The 20,823-nt window shown below is 46.9% G+C and overlaps 1 protein-coding gene and 1 long non-coding RNA gene across 6 annotated transcripts; one reads left to right on the top strand and one right to left on the bottom strand.

Annotated features, from left to right (window-relative positions):
- Positions 1 to 1,217: 1,217 nt before the first annotated feature.
- Positions 1,218 to 3,309, bottom strand: TACSTD2 (tumor associated calcium signal transducer 2). Its single transcript, XM_026006993.2, has one exon. The coding sequence runs from the start codon at positions 3,047 to 3,049 to the stop codon at positions 2,069 to 2,071; it is 981 nt and encodes a 326-aa protein (XP_025862778.1). The 5' UTR covers positions 3,050 to 3,309; the 3' UTR covers positions 1,218 to 2,068.
- Positions 3,310 to 3,467: 158 nt separating this feature from the next.
- LOC112926093 (uncharacterized) lies at positions 3,468 to 18,846 on the top strand. 5 transcript variants are annotated; one of them, XR_011995988.1, is made up of 5 exons: positions 3,468 to 3,733; positions 3,908 to 5,726; positions 6,207 to 7,782; positions 10,627 to 10,730; positions 17,621 to 18,846. It is a non-coding gene; the product is annotated as an uncharacterized lncRNA (long non-coding RNA). The 5 variants fall into 5 exon arrangements; XR_011995989.1 differs by having other exon boundaries at positions 3,908 to 7,782; positions 17,621 to 18,430; positions 18,542 to 18,846; XR_011995987.1 differs by lacking the exon at positions 6,207 to 7,782.
- The last annotated feature ends 1,977 nt before the right edge of the window (positions 18,847 to 20,823 follow it).

The following is a 20,823-nucleotide window of genomic DNA, read 5'->3' as shown; positions in this document are numbered from 1 at the left end:
TAAGGCACTTCAGTGACTCAGGGGAGCTGAAGGAGAGTAGAGTCTCACACTATTACAGCTCCCATTCTAGCCTCAGGCACTTGTATTTTGGAGAAGCCAGCCTACATTCCCCCTCTCCCCTCCTTAAGAGAGGAGAGAACTGACCCAGAGACAACTTTGGGCATGGGGTGAAGGGAGTGTCACCCTAGCAGGAGTGCCTTCAGACTTAGGGATCCGCCCCAAGCTGGGAAGGCTGAAGCCGAAAGCCTCCTCCCCGATTCTTAACTGGTGTTTCAGCCTTTGAGAGGTAGGCATAAACCACAGAGTGGCAGTGGGAGGAGGAACAAGCGATGGATTTCAGGGGAAGAAACTCAAGTCCTGGATTTAGCTACTTACTGTCAGGTGTACGAGCCACTCCCTCCTTTGTGCACACCCACTGTTGCACCAATTTCCTGGTAACTGCTGAAACTTGTTTACCTGTAGGCCACCAAACAGTGACCTTCTAACATACTCCACATAACACAAAGGAGTGACAATGAGGAAAGAAGCATGAAGGAGAGAGGCTGCCAGTTTTACGCTTGATCTTAGCCAAAAGGCTGAGAAGCGATAGGTCGCCAGTTTTGACAGCTAATAGGAAGTACAAGTTTTTAAAGCATATGACTACTGAAATTTTAGGAAAACAACCTGTGTGTGTGTGTGCCATCCACCCCCCGCCCCTCCCAAACCAGAGGTAGGGCCCACTGCAGACTAGCTGTAACTATATGGCCAAGTCCTTTAACCTGTCTGGGAGCCAAGAGATTTGATAGGAAGTACATCGCCAGGGGCTAAATGGGAATAATACCACTACTTCCAAGTAGGGCTGGGATTCAGAGGAGATACAGCTCCTGAAACAAAGGTAGTGTTCTCCATTCTCCACTGGAGACTCTTAGAGAACCTAAAGCTGGTCCCCTTTCCCTACAACAGGCAGCTAGTTCTAGCCTCCTGCCTCGGACCCACCCTCCTGCACTCTGAGGGAGGTTTCCAAGCCATGTTAATTCAGAAAGACCAGTATTGATGCCAGCCTGTTAACGCATCTCAGGAAAACACCAGAGTGGCAAAATGAAATGCCTGTTCCTGAAAAGGGAGAAAAAAAATAAGTGTTATAATTTGAAATAAGATCCCCGAGTGGTGGGAAATGAGAGGATACTCTAGTGATACGAATCTGGAGCGCGTTTTCACAAACTGCATCTTTTGGTCTGTGCCTTTTCCGTATTTTATTAAATTCATGTTGTTGTTGTTGTTCTTTTAAAAAAAAAATCACAGCAGCATTATCAAAGACAAAATATGTACAAACATTTTACAAAAGAAACATTACTAACATCTGCTTTAATAATAAGGGCAGGCTGAAGAACAGACGCTGAGTTTGTTGTAGGGGAGAGTCCACCCTCCAACAGAGACATCCCAAATGTGTTGAGGCAGCTGAAACAGGCTTCTTTCCCGGTGACCAAGCATCCGTGGTGGGTGACCCAAACGACAGCAAACGGGCATACGCTGCACGGGCTCGGCTGGCGAACTCCTTTCTCACCAGCAAGGCCATGCGCGCTAGGAGAGGAGCTAATCAAAAATAACTTAAGCCAAGACAGTGCAAGCGCTGTTCCCACCCCACCCCCACCCCCACCCCCGCCCTCCTCCTCCTCCTCCTCCTCCCTGACAGAAGCCCCTGGAAGCTTTCGACATCGACGTCGTCTATGGCAGACGGTGCTGGGCTGTCACACAGGCACGTGATTCTTATACCTAAGCCTGCGCCGAACTTGCCTGAACTCTTCCAGTCGGGGTTCTGGTCGGGGACCGAAAGGGAAGGAATTCTAGAAACGCTTCCCCTGAAGCCCCACGTGGGAAAGACAGGTGACCTGACCCAGGATGGATCAAACTGGGTGGGGGTGGGGGTGGGGCGCGGCGGGAATTTGGGAAGAGCCACGTGTCCTTTGGGCCGAGTCCGCGCGCGCGCGCGGGCGGGGCGGGGTCCCCTCGGGGAGGGGGGGCTGGGGTCCCCCGCGGCTGAAACCCTCCCCGCCCCCCCCGCGCCTCCACCTGCCCCTCCCCCCGGGCCCTACAAGCTCGGGTCCTTTCTCAGCTCCCCCAGCTCTTTGACCTCCACCTTGCGGTACTTCCCCGCCTTCCTCCGATTGGTGATGACCAGGACGGCCACGCCCGCGACGAGGGCCACGACCACCACCACGATGACGGCGACGAGGCCGGCCGTGAGGCGCTTCATGGAGAACTGGGGGGGCTTCTCGTCCAGGTAGTAGATGAGCGCGCGCTCCACCTGCAGGGGCTCGCCGCGCACGCGCAGGTCGAGGCCGCCGCGGCCCGGGAACAGCGACTCGCCCTTGACGTCCCGCTCGAAGTAGTAGGCGGCGTCCGCGATGTCCACGTCGCCGGGGGCCTTGTCGGACGCGTTCTGGCGCAGCTCGACCTGGATGGTCGGCCGCTCGTAGTGCACGGCCGCCACGAACCGCGGCCGCAGCAGGTAGCGCTCGCGGAAGAGCCGGCGCAGCTCGGCGTCCAGGTCGGAGCGGTCGAAGGCGCGCGCGGCCGGGCGGTGGCGCAGGTCCAGGAGGATGTGGTGGGTGCGCACCAGCTCGTCGCAGCGCAGGCTCAGGTCGCCCTTGTCGGTGCGGCGCACGCCCACCGAGTTCACGCACCAGCACACCGACGTCTGGTTGCACTGGCGCGCCTTGAAGCGGCCGTCGCGGTCGCAGTCGGGGTCGTACAGCCCGTCGTTGTCCAGCAGCGCGTGCTCGCCGGGCCGCACCAGCGCGCGCCCGCTCTTGGCCCTCACGCGCGCCTTGAGCAGCAGGCACTTGGCGGTCAGCGTGGAGCAGTCCACCGGCGCGTCCGCGCCCGGCAGGTGGCACCGGCAGCGGCCGCCGGGGCCGTCGGCGCGGCACAGCGTCATCCTGTTGGTGGCGCACGTGCAGTTGCCCTGCGCGGCCGCGGGGCGGGTCGCCGCCGCCAGGAGCAGCGGCAGCAGCAGCAGCAGCAGCGGCGGCGGCGGCGAGGGCAGCGCGAGGCCCCGACCCCGGGCCATGGCGGGGACGCGGAGCGCGGGCGGGACGCGGAGCGCGGGAGGGGCGCGGGGACAGGCGCGGGGACAGGCGCCGAGTGTGCGGCCCGCCGCTCCCCTGCGCTCTTATACTCCGCCGGACCTGCCCGGCTGGTTGGGCGGACTCGCCCTCTGGTATTTGGGTGACACATCCCCCTCCCCCCCCCCCGCCCCGTCACCGTCCCACGGAAGGCGCAGCCCCCGCCCCGCGATACGATCGGGGCAGCGGAGGCAGCTCCCGCCTCCTCCAGACCGAAAGCCCGCCCGGGAGGAGAAAACCGATACTCACCTGCGGGGCTGCGGGGGGGCTGCGGGGGGCTGCGGGGGACTGCGGGGGGGCTGCGGGGGGGGCTGCGAGGGGGCTGCGGGGGGGCTGCGGGGGGCTGCGGGGGCCCAGCCCCCGGCCCGCCCGGCCTCACCTGGGGAGGAGCGGCCGCCAGCCCGCAGACCCTGGCCGCCTGGCTGCTCCCCCCTCCCCCGCTGGAATCCTGGAGAATTTCATTGAAATAGAAGGCCCCGGAGATCGTCAGGCTTTTGACCCCTCCCTCCCCTCCCTTTCTCAACCTCTCACCCTTACCCTACCCTGCCCTACCCCCAGCTCGGCTAGCAGCAAGGAGTCCTAGTTCACAGTTGGCGAGCAGGATCGCAGCCTCACCTCAGTCCTGACAGGTATGGACCGCCTCTCACGCCCACTTTATGGCGGGGCAGTTGAGGCTGACACTTAAGGTCACCCAGCCCATCAGCATCCTCCCATTCTTCCTCCGAGGGGCCTTTCTTTTTCTTCTTTTTAATATTTATTTATTTATTTACTTATTTACTTATTTATTTATCTATTCACGATAGACAGAGAGAGAGAGGCAGAGGGAGAAGCAGGCCTCAAGCCGGGAGCCCGACGCGGGATTTGCTCCCAGGTGTCCAGGATCGCGCCCTGGGCCAAAGGCAGGTGCTAAACCGCTGAGCCGCTGAGCCACCCAAGGATCCCCTCGATGGGCTTTTCTCTTCGGCCTGGCCATTGTGAAACTTTGAATCAGTGTTTACGGAAGGACGGTGGGGCACAATCCGAAGAAAGGGAGCAGTGTTTGTTACTCACCATGAGTAAAACCCAGGTGCCCCGGTGCCTGGTGTGTCAGATGTTCTGTAAACACCTGTTTTCCCTCTACACACACACACACGCACACACACACACACAGAAACAAGTAATATTTATACCTGTCTTCAGTGTAGGGAGACCAAAAGGAACTAGTTCTTAAAAAGAACGGCCAGGATTATAAGGTATGACTGGGTTCTAAAAGGGTAAATCATTGCTTTTCTTTTTCCCTGTCCCATAGAAGTAGCTGAACCACTGCAAATAAGGAAAGAATGGAGCCTGTGGGAAATTGCTTGTCTGCCTCTGTGTGGCTACTTTAATGGGATGGAGGGGTTGCAATCTCTTTTTTAAATCATTGAGAAAGTCCAGGGTTTCAAAGCTGTGGTAAAATTAACAATAATTAGCAAGCTATAATTATTCCCAGCTCCTCCGTTCAAAGCACATTTTATATGTTCAGCATTTAATGAACACCAGCCGTAGTACAAGGGTGTTGTTTAAAAGCCAGCGAGGCTTCTACCCCATTAATTTTCAAGCAATTTCTGAGGCGGGTAGGTGGAAATACATCATTCTGCATTTACAGGCAGAGAAAGCAGAGTCATGTGAGGGCAATTTCTAACCCACAAGCACTGGGCATTGTGGGAATGCTCCTCTGCTCTCTATTCCCACTGTCTCTCCTTAGCTTCTTGAACCAAAAGCCTAGTCGGATCCAGTTTCTTTTCTCCGCTCCCACACCCAGTCCATCCTAGGTCAGAGAAGGATTGCTAAATCACAAATCTGTGTCCATCTCTGCTGAGAGCAGAGTGGGAAGTGCTCTTGGCTCTTGGTATAGAATTCACACTTTGTAAGTTAGCAAACATGATCATATATGGCCTTGAGCGAGGGACTTCTCTGTGCCTTAATTTCCTCATCTGTGAAATGGGGATGAGAAAAGTACCTGCTCACAAGGTTGGTGTGGGAATTGATGTAGATAAATGGCTTAGAACAGTATCTGTTCTAACAGTATCTGCACTTAGTAAGCATGGATGGGTGTTAGCCACTGTCGTGGTCCCCACCACAACCATCATCATCTTCATCTTGCTCCTGCCAGTGTCTCCAGTCTTTGTCACATTTCCAAGCCTTTGCAAAATCATATACCAGGAGTCTTCCCCTCATTTATTTAGTGCATAATTGTGTTTTTCTACTGAGCTCTTGGATGGCCTCCAGGAAGCCTTCCCTGATAGGCCCTGTCTATTGCACTCAGGGGAGTGCTCCTTCTCTGTGCTTTCCTAAATCCTGTTAACATACCAGAACAGCAACACTAACATTTCTGGGCTTCTGTCCGCCCATCTGTAAAATGGAGATGATAACATCTCTCTGTTTTATAAGGCATTCTGACAGTCATATCTAAAATAGATGAGACAGTAGATACCAAAGTTTTATGGACTTTAAGACACTGTAAAAATGTTAGGTTGCATTTTTATCTTTTAAATACCTATCCCATCTTTTTTTGCTTTTCCAGCTACTAAGTAGCCACTGTCCTCTGTAAATGGCAGAGCTACCTATTTGACATTTCAATGCATCCCAGGACGGCAGGAGGTAAGCTGATGGGGAAGCGTTTTTCAGGGCTGGGGAATGTATACAGTGGTGTCTGACTGCTTAGCTAATCAGGCTAGTGCCCTGAGGTCTCCAAACCTTGGCCTTTTTCATGCATGGTAAGTGTTTGGAGGATGGAGATAAAGGGAGCCCATTCTCAATGTCCTCTGTGGCAGATGGAGTGACCCTTGCTCCCCTTTCTTAATTTCTTTGGTCTGCCAGGCTTTCCTCAACAGGCACACAAATACTATGATGATTTTATTTGTTTTGATTTTTTAATAAATTCTTTTGGGAATTAGTTGGGAGATCCTTAATTGTTTAAGTAAGCTCTATGCCCAATGTGGGGCTAGAACTCACAACCTCAAGATTAAGAGTCACATGCTCTACTGACTGAGCCAGCCAGACGCCCTTATGATGAGTTTACGAACTAAACACAGGCTCTATTCTGATTCTTGCTTCTTCTTTCCTCCCTTTCCTGCCTAGGTCTGCAAAACATGACATGTTAGCTCTAACTCTTTGTACTTTTTTTAATTTTAATTTTCAAGTATTTTTTTTTAAGATTTTATTTATTTATTGAGAGACACAGAGAAAGAGAGAGAGACAGAGACACAGGCAGAGGGAGAAGCAGGCTCCATGCAGGGAGCCTGACGTGGGACTTGATCCCGGGACTCCAGGATCACGTCCTGGGCTGAAGGCAGGCACTAAACTGCTGAGCCACCCAGGGATCCCCAATTTTCAAGTATTTAACCAAAGTATTCTATGAACTCAGACTTGTCAAATGTGTATGAGAGACAGGAACCATATCTAAGCACTGTTGCCCAAGCACCAGCATGTATTAGAGGCTCAGTAGAGTTTATTGGGTTAATTAACAGTGAGTTGTCTGGAATGTTCTAGATATCAATATACATTCCCAGGAGTATTCATGGTGACCATTTCAATTCTTCTTTGCTAGTCCAATTCTCATCACCGATCCCAGCCATGACCCTCTATCCTTACTTACTCTACCCAACCTCCAAATACCCAGTTTCAAGGAAGACTGAGTAATGATGAACTGTTACTTTTGCTTTTATGCATGATCCCAAACTTTTATCACCCTGTGGCAATAGGGAATAGGTATACAATCTGCTTAGTCTATAAGCAGACAGGATTCTGAAGGCATGTGATCTAGTGCAGCTGAAGGAAGACAGACTTTGGATCTAGTGAAACTTCAGCTCACATCCTGGCTTCACATCACTCGCAGGCTGTATGATTTTGAACAAGTTACTTCACTCCTCAATTTCATTAATTATAAAATGGGGGTAATAATGTCTTCATTTCTCCAACGTCTATGAAAAGGATGACTTCCCACTTGTTATTATGAACATGCTTTTCCCCAACTGAACTTCGTACTTGATTTATTCTTGTGCTCTGTTTTCTAATCTGGTGCTGATGATCTGACTTCCCTAGGTGTAAGACCAATACCAACTCATCAGTTTTATATTGAAGGGTGTGATTTATAAAAACAAAACACAGAAACAAAACTGTATTTGATTAATAAAAAAAAATACTTACCATCTATAATTATTTTAATGATTCAAGATAAAGAATATAAAATACCCAGCATGGTGTTTGGCATACACTAAGGAAAATTCATCTCAGCTGTTATTATCAGCCATCTCAGGATGCTTTGAGTTCATTATAGGTTCCTGCACAAAGCTGGTGGGGATTGCTGAAGACCAGGCCTGAGGAGCTGTGTGTGAGTGAGGGGAGCTGCCCCCGAACCCTTGTCATCCTGACCTATAGGATGCAGGAATATGGAGACTATCTAGATGCAGATAGTGCTTTAGCATTTCTACACTCATCATCTGCTGAAAGCCCTACAGCAGCCCTGGGGCGTAGGCAGAGAAGATGTTACCCCTATTTTACAGATGTGGAAACAGAGGCCTTGGGAGGACAAGAGAAGGACTTGCTTATGGTCACATGCTTGTAAGTGGAGAGGCCGGGCCTGGAATCCAGGCCTCCTGACACCACATATACATACAAATTAACAGAGACAGAAGAGGATCAAAGGGGTCAAGAGGTCAGAGTCTCAACTTAGGGTCCTCTGATGTTCTTTTATTTTTCTTTCTTTCTCTTAGTTATAGAAATATTTTTTAGAAAGTTCTGGTTTTCCGAAAAGCAAAAACTAGCTACTTTATGTAGGGCACAACAGTGATCCCACACCTAAAACCCTAGAGCCCATGCCATTAACCACCAGTTCCTCCCACATTGGAGTGGAAGTGTTTCTTGCTGTCTGCTTTGCTGTGATGAAGCAGCCTCACTTTGAATTCTGCATGGCCAGGCCCTGGGCAGCTCCTTCTGGTTGGTTTGTTTTTTTTGTAGAAAAGAGGCAATGTTGCCTGTTAGTGACCTGGTGGGGGTTCCATGGTTGTATCTTCTGTGAAGCTGCCTTGGCCAAGTTGGGAAGACCCCTCCCTCCTCTTTTTGCCTGACCATGGTCAACTTTGGCCTCTGTCAGGAGCACCACTGAGACATGGACAATGCTGGAAGACCATTTGGGGTTTCCCCTCCTCCTCAGAGACAGCTCAGAACACTAGAGGAAGAAGGTGATCCTTCAGCCAGAATGCAGAAAATGCAGACAGAGAAGTGGGCTGTGGTGACTGTTAGCTCAGGATGGAGGAAGGAGGCCCCAAGAAACCATAAAAAGAATGGGAAGTCAGCCCAGGGCCTGGGAAGCAGGAGTGCAGACAATAGAATGAGTAAGGGGTATATAATTCTAACTGTAATGTTTTATTTCTCTAAAAATGTAAAAAAAAAAAAAAAATTGCAAAATATTAGAATTCAAAAGAGCCAGGGGATAGGTACACCCTCTATATTTTCTTATTATTATTAAAATATGTATAATAAAATCTTTTTAAATAAGTTGATCCCTCAAATTAAGTTTTAAAAAAAGTATTTGGAGTAAAATTTCTGTTTCTGCTTCTAATTGTCTTGTCTTTTCCATTTCCATAGTTTCTGTTATTAATGTGAACTGCCATTTATTGATCACCAACCTTGTACCAGGCCCTTTATAAATAAATTCCCTATAATCCTCCCAGAATCTCTACAAAATAATTACTCTTGTCCCTATTTACCTGATGAGGAAGCTGAGGTGTAAGGTCACACTGCTAGGACTCAGTGGAGGAGGGACTTGAACCCAGGTCTGGTGATAGGGACATCTACACTCCTCCATGACACAGTTTAGTGTCTTACTGAAGAGTCTTGAATGAGCAAGAGTGGAAGGAAACTGTAAGAATGATAAACTGGGTGTAGTTTGGGTGTGGTTTGGGTCTGGGATGCCTAGGGAATGGAATGTATGATCTTTTCACTTTTCTAGAAAGATAATAGTTTCTCTGTTGTGTGCTCCTTTGGGTGGGGCCTTACTCCATTTATTAGGAGAGGTTTGCTATGACATCCATGATGTTGCTTAGCTTTTTGTACTCCATCAGGTTTTGAAGGTAACTGCAACCTCACCGGAAAAGTGTGTATCATGGTTTCATTTAGGTATCTACTACCTATGATCTTCTTGTCATGGTTTCCCTGTCAGGAATTGCAACCCACCACTGACTCCCTCCCCTCACATCTGGTCTCTCCCTAGGAGTAGTTGACTTCTTTTCCAGAGGTTTTATACTCAGGGGAAAAGCCAATAAAATACCCAGTAACTTTTTTTTAAAGATTTTATTTCTTTATTTGTTTATTTATTTATTTATTTATTTATTTATTTATTTATTTATTAGAAAGAGAGGGAGAACAAGGCAGAGGGAGGGAGGGAGAGAGAAATAGAGAGAGAGAGAGAAGCAGACTCCCTGAGAAGGAGGGAGCCCAACATGGGGCTCAATTCCAAGACCTGGAGATCTTGACCTGAGCAGAAGACAGACGCTTAACCCACTGAGCCACCCAGATGCCCCTACCCAATAACTTTGTAGTTACTTTGTAGCTAATCTCACTGGCTCTTGGGTCCATTGTTTCAGGAGAGATTTGGCAGCAAATGAGGAGAGATTGGGAAATCTTGTCACAACATTCCCGAGGCAGCCACGTTTCTCCAACCCCACATTTGTGAGTCATAGTGCTTTCTTTCCCAGAGCTAGCCAGCTGAGGTGTGAGGCGCCCTGGGGCGCTGTGGAGGTGTTGCTGTTTCTGAGCACTTCCAGTCCTTCCAAGGGGAAAGCAGTAGTGACAGGTCTCAAATGTGCTGCTGCCTCTTCCAAACTAGGCTGCCTGTCTGGGGCAGTCCTACTCATCCAGGGGATGCTCCTCAGGATTACTGAGAAGGACATCAGAGGTCATTTATCACAGTCTCTCACCTGAAGTGTGGAGTCCTGTCTCCAAGTCCTCAACAGGTGCTTATGGGGCACGCTGATGTGGTGTCAAGACAACCGTCCTCCCCACAAGACAGCCTGGCCCAATCCCAACCAGCTCCATGAGAAGGTTCATCATAACATTCGGGGAAACTCTAGGCCTCTGTAATCTTCACAAACTCTCTGAATTTCCATTCTTGGAGCAACACAAAATAAGTGATTTTCATCTTCCACTCAGTGGCTCCTGAGGTGTTGATTTGAAGGCAGCTCTCCCGTACACAAGCTCCCCTTCTCAGTCTTTCCTTCCTTCCTCTTTCTTTGCCTTTCTCTAGTGAAACCTCCCTATGTCCTCATCCTTCCTCCTCTGCCAATCTCACCCTCTGCGTTGTGGTGTTGTTTCCACCAGTGGCCCCATTCAACACACCATGTTATGGAATGAGGCCCTCTCGGGAGATCCCAGCTGAGGATCCTCCAGAAGCTGTGGAGGGTTTGCTTCTATTGTCCCACCCCTGTCCTCTGCCTGGAAGGGTAGGTATAACCCAAAGTGTCCCCTGCCTGTCTACTAATTCCCTCTTTTCTTGGAACAGATGGTGTCTGAGCAATATTTCTAATACCTACAATTTACTGAGAGCCTGTTATGGACCAGCTGCTCAACAGGCTGTGCTATCTAACCTTACATCATCTAAATGAGGTAGGTTCTGTTATTCTTGCTTTACAAATAAGAAACTCACTCAAGAGGACACTTGCCCAAGAATATACATACAGTAAATGGCAGAGCTGGAATTCACATTCATTTCTGTCTGGTTCTGAGATTGTGCTTCTTTGTGACACCTTACTGCCACAAACTGTGTTTTTGTTCCCAACCCAAACATTTCAACCTCCACCACACCTTTGTACGAGTTCACTTCTCTCCACGTTTAAACTACATTGCAACTTCTTTTCCTTCTACAGCTGCTGAATTAGAGCATCAAAATCATCTCTCACCTGAATCCAAATAATGATAGAAATTCGATTTTATAGGATAACTTGCAATTTTGCTCCCTGACATCATGGTTGAAATCATGCTTTCAAGCAATCAGACAACAAAAAGACATTAAAGGCATTCAAATTGGCAAAGAAGAAGTCAAACTCTCCCTCTTCGCCGATGACATGATACTCTACATAGAAAACCCAAAAGCCTCCACCCCAAGATTGCTAGAACTCATACAGCAATTTGGTAGCGTGGCAGGATACAAAATCAATGCCCAGAAATCAATGGCATTTCTATACACTAACAATGAGACTGAAGAAAGAGAAATTAAGGAGTCAATCCCATTTACAATTGCACCCAAAAGCATAAGTTACCTAGGAATAAACCTAACCAAAGAGGTAAAAGATCTATACCCTAAAAACTATAGAACACTTCTGAAAGAAATTGAGGAAGACACAAAGAGATGGAAAAATATTCCATGCTCATGGATTGGCAGAATTAATATTGTAAAAATGTCAATGTTACCCAGGGCAATTTATACGTTTAATGCAATCCCTATCAAAATACCATGGACTTTCTTCAGAGAGTTAGAACAAATTATTTTAAGATTTGTGTGGAATCAGAAAAGACCCCGAATAGCCAGGGGAATTTTAAAAAAGAAAACCATATCTGGGGACATCACAATGCCAGATTTCAGGTTGTACTACAAAGCTGTGGTCATCAAGACAGTGTGGTACTGGCACAAAAACAGACACATAGATCAATGGAACAGAATAGAGAACCCAGAAGTGGACCCTGAAATGTACGGTCATCTAATATTCGATAAAGGAGGAAAGACTATCCATTGGAAGAAAGACAGTCTCTTCAATAAATGGTGCTGGGAAAATTGGACATCCACATGCAGAAGAATGAAACTGGACCACTCTCTTTCACCATACACAAAGATAAACTCAAAATGGATGAGAGATCTAAATGTGAGACAAGATTCCATCAAAATCCTAGAGGAGAACACAGGCAACACCCTTTTTGAACTTGGCCACAGTAACTTCTTGCAAGATACATCCACAAAGGCAAAAGAAACAAAAGCAAAAATGAACTATTGGGACTTCATCAAGATAAGAAGCTTTTGCACAGCAAAGGATACAGTCAACAAAACTAAAAGACAACCTACAGAATGGGAGAAGATATTTGCAAATGACGTATCAGATAAAGGGCTAGTTTCCAAAATCTATAAAGAACTTATTAAACTCAACACCAAAGAAACAAACAATCCAATCATGAAATGGGCAAAAGACATGAAGAGAAATCTCACAGAGGAAGACATGGACATGGCCAACAAGCACATGAGAAAATGCTCTGCATCACTTGCCATCAGGGAAATACAAATCAAAACCACAATGAGATACCACCTCACACCAGTGAGAATGGGGAAAATTAACAAGGCAGGAAACAACAAATGTTGGAGAGGATGCGGAGAAAAGGGAACCCTCTTACACTGTTGGTGGGAATGTGAACTGGTGCAGCCACTCTGGAAAACTGTGTGGAGGTTCCTCAAAGAGTTAAAAATAGACCTGCCCTACGACCCAGCAATTGTACTGTTGGGGATTTACCCCAAAGATTCAGATGCAATGAAACGTCAGGACACCTGCACCCCGATGTTTCTATCAGCAATGGCCACAATAGCCAAACTGTGGAAGGAGCCTCGGTGTCCATCGAAAGATGAATGGATAAAGAAGATGTGGTTTATGTATACAATGGAATATTACTCAGCGATTAGAAACGACAAATACCCACCATTTGCTTCAACGTGGATGGAACTGGAGGGTATTATGCTGAGTGAAATAAGTCAATCGGAGAAGGACAAACAGTGTATGTTCTCATTCATTTGGGGAATATGAATAATAGTGAAAGGGAATATAAAGGAAGGGAAAAGAAATGTTGGGAAATATCGGGAAGGGAGACAGAACATAAAGACTCCTAACTCGGGGAAACGAACTAGGGGTGGTGGAAGGGGAGGAGGGCGGGTGTTGGAGGGGAATGGGTGACGGGCACTGAGGTGGACACTTGACGGGATGAGCACTGGGTGTTTTTCTGTATGTTGGTAAATTGAACACCAATAAAAGTTAATTAAAAAAAAAATCATGCTTTCAGGGAAGTGGATAAAGGATTATGTACACCGTGCAGATGAAGAAAGTCCAGCTCAGTGCAGGTTAGCAGCTTGTCCAGCTTAAGAAAACATCAGAACTTTTCAGACTTACCAGCAGCAGAAGCTTTCCTTAGCCTTGTGTTCCATGGGCATGAGCACCCAGCCCTCTCCTGAGCTGTGGTTTGCCCTCTCCACTCTTCCCTGCCTCTGCGGCTATTTCTCTCTAGACCCATCAGCCCAAGGAGCTGGCTGTGTGGAGGGTCTTGCCCTCCTACCCTCAGCAGCTAGCTGAGTCACCAGATGAAAGTAGAGGCGAGGAGGAGTGGGAGAGAAGAAAAGTTCGGAAGTCTGGGGAGAATGAGAAGGGGGGAGAGGAGACTTCATTGTTCTCCAACGTGAGGATGTCTGGGTCTGAGACAAAGGGTGGGGAAGTCCACATTGTTCCTCTAGCCTGTGTGGAATGCAAGAGATTGGACTCATTTCTTTGGATTCATGTGGGAAGTCCTGGCTCTGTCAGCTAAATGTCAGCTATAACCTTTCAAACCATGGCTGATGGGAAAACGGAGACTGCCCTCCCAAACTTCTCCAAGAACTCTGAGAGGCCTCAATTGGAAAGCAATGGGGAGCCAACAGAACTGATCTGCCCAGCACCAAGCACCTCCCTTCCCTGCCCACCCAACTGCTTTCTCTTACACCCGTTCACCATCTACTTATCCAGCCAGCCAGGCATCATTAGTTCATTTCAAATGCTTATGGGGGGGCCTGACATGTGTCAAGCCTGTCCTAGGCTATGGGGCTAAAGGACAAATAACACTGAACCCCGGACTCTGAGCAGCTCACAGGCCACACAGCAAAAACCGTCTAGTCGGGTTCAGTGCATATTTGTTGAACAGATAACATAGAAACATGAATAATTATAATAAAAGGTCATAAAGTACAGTTCCTGCCCTCCCCACTGACATGGGTTATTCCCCTCGTTACAGAATACATCGTAGAAAAACCTTACTCGCTCTTAATTGTGCCTGTTTTTTTATCATTTTTCCCAGTGAGGAGTATGAAGAGCTTTGAGGGTGAGGGGAGGGGGAAAAACACAACCCAAAGTAACAGGTCTGGAAAAGACAACTGAAATAAATAACATTTGGGCTGGAAAAGACAGCCTGCAAAGTCAACCCTTGAGGGAAAAAAACTAACAACCCAAATGGATGACGTCAACGTATGTTAAAGCCGGAAACAACTTTCCAAGAAAGCTAGTACAGTAGTTCTACTCTGTTTGGAGTCATGGGATTCTTTTCTGAGGGGAGTGACATGGATTCTCTCCTCAAGTAAATGCAGCTGTGCACAGGCAGTAACCTCTACACGAAACTCATGAACCTTGTTGAGATTTCCAGGGGAGGGACCTGGGATTCCCTGGAGCTGATTTACTCAAAGTCCCTCCCACCCCCAATTTAAAATCTCTGATGGAGTTAGATGCCTTCACCTCATTGAGCAGGGACTACAACGACTTTTTTTTTTTTTTTTAAGATTTATGTATCTATTCATGAGAGACACACAGAAAGATGCAGAGACCTAGGCAGAGGCTAGGCTCCCTGTGGGGAACCCAATGAGGGACCCGATCCCAGGACCCCAGGATCATGACCTGAGCCAAAAGCAGACACTCAACCTCTACACTCAAGCCAGACTACAGTGACTTCTTTGAGGTCACACAGTCAGTCAAAAAAAAAAAAAAATCTATTTAGTCGTAAGAAGGAACTCAGACTTGGGTTCAAATCCTGATCTTAACATTTGCCAGCTATAGATTTTCAGTAAACCATTTACCTTTACTAGGCCTCTTGCTTTCTCATCTGTAAAATGGAGGTAATAATAACCAACTTCATAAGGTTACTGTGTGTAAGCAAGGCAGGAGGTTTAGGAGTCCATCTATGTGAAAAACTTTGAGCAGAGGTCAGCAAGCTTTTGGTAAAACACTAGATAGTAAATATTTTAAGCCTTGTTGCCTAAGGAGTGAAATTCATGACTATTATGGGCGTCCTTATAGAATTTGTTTAAAAATGTAAAATACATTCTTAGCTTATAGACCATATACAAAATAGGTGGTCATACAAAAACAGGATATGTAGTTTGCTGACCATTAGTTTAGAGCAGCACATAACCCACCACAAGCTTTTCATAGGTGCTAGTTTCTGCCTTCTCAAACCAGGACTTTTTCAAACCCCAGGGTCACCTCCATGTGGCATAAATCTTAACAGGAAACAAGGTGCTGGCCACCCAACTCAGCCAACCTGTTTGTTACGAATAAGTCGACGTTGCCAAGGTGTACGAAGCCTCCCTGCTCCTCCCTTTTGCAGAGGCCTTCCCGTCCACGTCTGGCTTGAGTGGGTGAAGTGGCACAAGCTCTAATTATTTTCAGGGAAGACTCAAGTCCGATGCCAGCACCATAGGGCAGAGAGCTCTGGGAGGGGCTAGAATGGGGACCGCAGGCCTTGGTTTCTGGGTAGGGGCAGAGGCACAGGAAGAAGATAGGCAGGGCCTACCCCAGAGCTACCCCTGTTCTGGGCTCTGGGCACCCTGCCATCTTCCAGCTCTGGGGGCTTGGGAAAGCCCTGTCTCTTGGATCTATAGTAGGCCAGTTATCCCAGCTCAGGCACCTTCTGCCCATATACCTACTCTACTTTAGAGCATCCCTGTGAGGGAAACATCAGACACAAATGCAACCGCATTTGTGAGTTAGAGGGGACCCCATCATCTATTCACCACAGCTTTATTTTACCATTGGGCAAACAAAGGCCCAGGTTGGGGAAGTGACTTGCTGGAGATCAGATAGTAAGCAGAGCTGCATGGAGTTTAGAAACCTGGACTCCTGCCTTCAGGGTCAGTGCTTTTGTCCTGCCTGCATTGGTGCTGGTTTCTATATTTGGCATATAATGGAAACTAGAAGAGGAATTGTTCAGCCTTTTTTTTTTTTTTTTTTTTTTTTTTTTGTGATGCTTATTGAGGTGCGGCTGGATTCAACCTAGAAACAGCTCTTTGCAGAGTGCATTCACTTGTTCAGCTCACTCAGAGTGCCTTCTACCGTCAGGCTCTGTGCTGGGTGCGAAAGATGAAAAAAGCTCCAATTTTTTGCTTTTGGGGACCTTAACTTGCAATTTGGTGTGATTATTGTTACTCATTAGTAAATGCAAGGTCAAGGATGCAGGTAGCCAGCCATCAGAGTCTTTATGGCAGCCCATTCCTCTGGGGAGTAAGGGTATCCTCTCCAGAATCCTGTTGCCTTGGGGTACCTCTCCTTGGCATCTCCCTCTCTATATTCAAACCTTGTTCCCAACCAGAGGTCCCCTTGGGAATGAGGAAAGTCACATGTACTGAGAGCATCATTTGGCTAAGCATTTTTACCTACCTCTAACTCATTCAATCTACACGGCAAACCCAGAAGATAGAAACTGCTGCAACTGATGGAGAGCTGAGGCCCGGAGAGGGGAAGGGGCTTACCCAGACTCACATGGCAAGTGCATTTTAGAACCTGCATTCCAACTGTTGGCCTACTCTACAATCCGCATGCCTTCCACTGGAAAATGGGACTAATGCTAGACACAGCAACAGGGTTATTGTGTGGTGTGGGGAAGATGACCCTTGCAGACATGTCAGCCCAGTACCCAGTACATTGTAAGTGCTTAATATATGCTACTTCCCCCTCCCCATCTTTCCCTTTACCCCTGCTCCATCCCAGAGAAATTCATGACTTGAGTAGTCCTGAATAGAAAAATAATAATCAACATTCACCGAGCACTCTGTGTTTTAGGCTTATGGAGAATCTAATTTAATCCCTACAAATATACTATGAAATAGGCACTGTTATTAGCTCCATTTTACAGATGAAGCCAAGACAGCAACTTGCTCAAGACCCCACAGCTAGTAAGTGATGGGTACAGGATACAAAATCTGGTCTATTTGAGGCTGAAGCCCATGCTCTTAAATAGTGAAGACTCTCTTGGTCCCTGAATTGGCACTCTTATGCCAAGTGCATGCCTGGCAGGCTGCCTGATGGAGCAGGACTGGGCAGGCTGCTTAATGAGATGACTGACCTGGGGGAGGAATGAGGTCACATTCCAGGAGGCTGAGGCAAGGCAGTCCACGCATCACTTCAAAAGACTCGTTCTCTTGGAAAAAAACTAGCAGGGTTGGATACCTGTGCCAAATAAGAAAACTGGGTGCATAAAGGGATATCAGGACCAAGCAAAGGACTCAAACTTCCAGAGCCATAGGCCTAAAGGGGACCAGTCACTTGGCCTCCCATGAGCTTGGGCCCCCAAGCAGAAGCCATTGGCATCACTCTCCAAGGATTCATTCCTGTCCTGTCTCCTTCCCATTTCCACTCCCAAACTCCAGAGAATCAATTGACATTTTTTTTTTCAGGCTGTGTATGTGCCTTAAGCACTTACCACATTATTAAATAATTCACTTATTTTAGGAATGTTTTCGAGCACCTACTTTGTTCCAGGCACTGTGCTAGATGTAGCATGTAAGGTGTGTCTGTTACCCCCATGGACCTTACCATTCACGAGGAAGCCAGGCATTAAACTAAAAGTGAGTATTATGGGTCAGGTAGAGGGTGCTACAGAAGCTAACTTCCTGCTTCTCTTCCTTTCTTCCACTGTCCTTCTTGTCCTCCCTTTTTCCCTTCCACCCATAAATATTTATGAAGTGCGTGCTAGATGCCAGGCCTGGTCTCGGTGCCGTGGATAAAGCAATGAGTATGAAAGATATAATGCCCGCCCTCTTGGAGCTTACATTCCACTGCTAATTGGAAGATTTGACCCAGGAGAGGAAATGCTTATGAGTCATGCTGAAGAATTTGAAATTTACCTGGGTGTTGAATAAAAACCCAATATTGATGTTAGGCAAGAGAATGGCCTGAGCAGATTTGTGTTTCAGAGAAACCACACTGGGCTAAGCCAGTGATGCTGTCACCCTGGGCAGTATGACAAAGCAGTACCTCTTCGTCTTCTTTTTTATTTTAGGATTTTATTTTTATTTATTTTAGGATTTTATTTATTTGTCAGAGAAGGAGAGAAAGAACACAAGCAGGGGAAGCAGAGGACAGAGGAACAAGCAGACTGCCCGCTAAGCAGGCACCCTGATGCAGGACTTAATCCCAGGACCCCGGGATCATGACCTGAGCTTAAGGCAGATGCTTAACCGACTGAGCCACTCAGGGGGCCCTCCTCAAACTGATTTTTTCAATGGACATCTCCATTTCGTGGGTGTGAAGGGAGACAAGGTGTCTATTATGAGAAGTTGCATGCCTTCTTTATGTTTTTCATGTGTACTGAAGACAGCATTTCAAATTATTTGGAATTCTCTTCTACGTCACAATTTCTGTCTCTTACAGCTCGGTAGCAAACTGAGCTGTGAGAAGTCCAGCCTGTCTGCTAGAGAGAGACCATATGGAAAGGTCCTGAGACTACCCAGTAAGGGAGAGGCATCCAGCTGAGCCCAGCCTCTAGCTGTTCCCAGGGCGCCAATCACTCAAGTGAAGCCATCTTAGGACCCTCAGACCAGCCTGGCTACTAGCTGATACCAATGAGTGACCCCACTCAAAGCCACATGAAGCTGAAGTATCTCCCAGCTGCACCCTGCCTGAATTCAGAATCCATAAATTATGAGGTATAATAAAATGATTATATCTTCAAATCACTAAGTTTGGGCTCATTTTCCATATAGCAACAGATAAACAGAACATCCTCATTTGTTGACATTCAAAAAATATAAAAGGAGGTAAGCCCTGGCACCATCTGAAAGCCTTTTAGTGTGATCCTGCCAAGGTCATGGTGACTGAACTCCAATATTCATGCCACCCCAGTTGAAGGGTCTAGAGAAACCATGATAACACCATCCTTTCCAGATAGATGTGGGGAGTGCCCCTGAGTCATGAGGAGAGCCTCCTGGAGACACCAGTCAAGAATCTTTCAGGGGTATCTAGCCTTTTTTTGCTCCCTCACTGGATGGCAAAGAAGACACATGTGTCATAGTTGCCATTGGTAGCCACCATATGAACACAAGGAGAGCCAGACCTAGGATGAGGCCAGTACCACAGAGGACACAGGGGAGAGATAAGAACAAGAACTGAGGGCCAAAACGACATCATCAAATCTCTGAATCAACCAACTCGAAGTCCCCTCTACTGTTGGATATCTCCTATGTGAACTAATGTGTCTGCTTCTAGCTTAAGCCAGTTTGTGCAGGGTCTGTTGCTTGCTGCCCAAGGCAATGTAATGAATGCTATAGTTCCTTTTTCTGAAATTTGCACATTTGGTCAGGAGGTTTAATTTCTTCAGTACCTGCTCATCCTGAGCTCAACCTATACTCACTTGCTGTATTCAAAGCCCCAGAATGGAGAATGGGAAGGAAACAAATTTGATCCAGCTGTCACTTAAGCCATAAATTTGACTTACTACATAAAATCTACAAAAGTTATGCCTCCTAAGAGGAAAAGAATGCTGCACATAAATATTAATAACAATAATTATAAGAAGTATAACAAATATAATTGAGGAGTTACAATATGCCAAGCATTTCTTTAAATGCTGTATAGATTACTTCATTGAATTCCCACAACAATTCCATGTGGTTAGAGATATTTTCATCACCATTTTACAGAGGAGGAGCTGAAGAAGGGAAATATTAGGTCAATTGTCCTAGGTCACATAGCAGCAAGGGGTTGAATTGGAATTTAAACTGAGAAAGTCTGACTCCAGAGCTCTACCTCTCAATGACTATTCTAAACCAAGAAAGAAACAGGAGCACTGAAAGAAAAAAGATTAAATGTTTCATAGATTTGTAAGCAAGGCAGGAGGATTCGTGGGTGGGAGGGATTGGGGATAGGTAGATTAATAATGATACCAAGTGAGAATGAGGCACAAATGGGTCCCCAACATCTTACATGACCCTGACCACTGTCTACTGATGTTTCATAAATAGCTATATTCCATATTTACATATATGTATACATATGCATATACACATATTAAACAGTTCTAATTAATACTTTTTTCTGTGTGACCTTGATCTTGCAAACCTTAGTTTTGTTGACCATATTAGTGTATCTTGGTGGAAGTGTGACCCTATATAACAGGGGTCAAAACCAAGCCCCAGAGCGGTGGCTCCCCCTTGAGCAGCCCCAGTTTGTCCCCTGGGCTTTGCTGCCTCTGGGCTGTGACTAAACTCACTCTGCTAACAATTTCAGGGTTTTTTGGAGCAAGAGGAAAAGGGACTGGGAATCTAAAAATGGGGCTCTGCATTGATTTGACACGAGACCTTGGTCCATCCAATGTAAATGATCCCTCTATTTAGAGGAAAGGAGTTTCTGATGACCTGATTTTGTGCCAGAGCCTAACTAAGCATTACTGTGCCAAACACAGTAGCTACCATTCAGGCTCTTTCTTCAGAGAAATGAACTTTTCAATATTATGGCAAGGCATCCACACAGGAGAACAAGTTGTCAGGCCCAATCCTTCAAGAAATGGGTCTCTATTCAAACATTCCTGTCCCAGAACTATAGGAGAAATATTCCTTCTCTGTGATTGTCTGTTCTGAGGACCAGGCTGTTGGCAACCTCTGAACAAAGACCATTCCTGCATCTTTTAGGCTCCTGAGCATCTCATTCATCTTCAG

Source organism: Vulpes vulpes, chromosome 12 (assembly GCF_048418805.1).
Source record: "Vulpes vulpes isolate BD-2025 chromosome 12, VulVul3, whole genome shotgun sequence".
NCBI classification, from domain to species: Eukaryota; Metazoa; Chordata; class Mammalia; order Carnivora; family Canidae; genus Vulpes; species Vulpes vulpes.
Note: the sequence above shows the minus strand (reverse complement) of the source record. Positions and strands in the feature narration are given on the sequence as shown.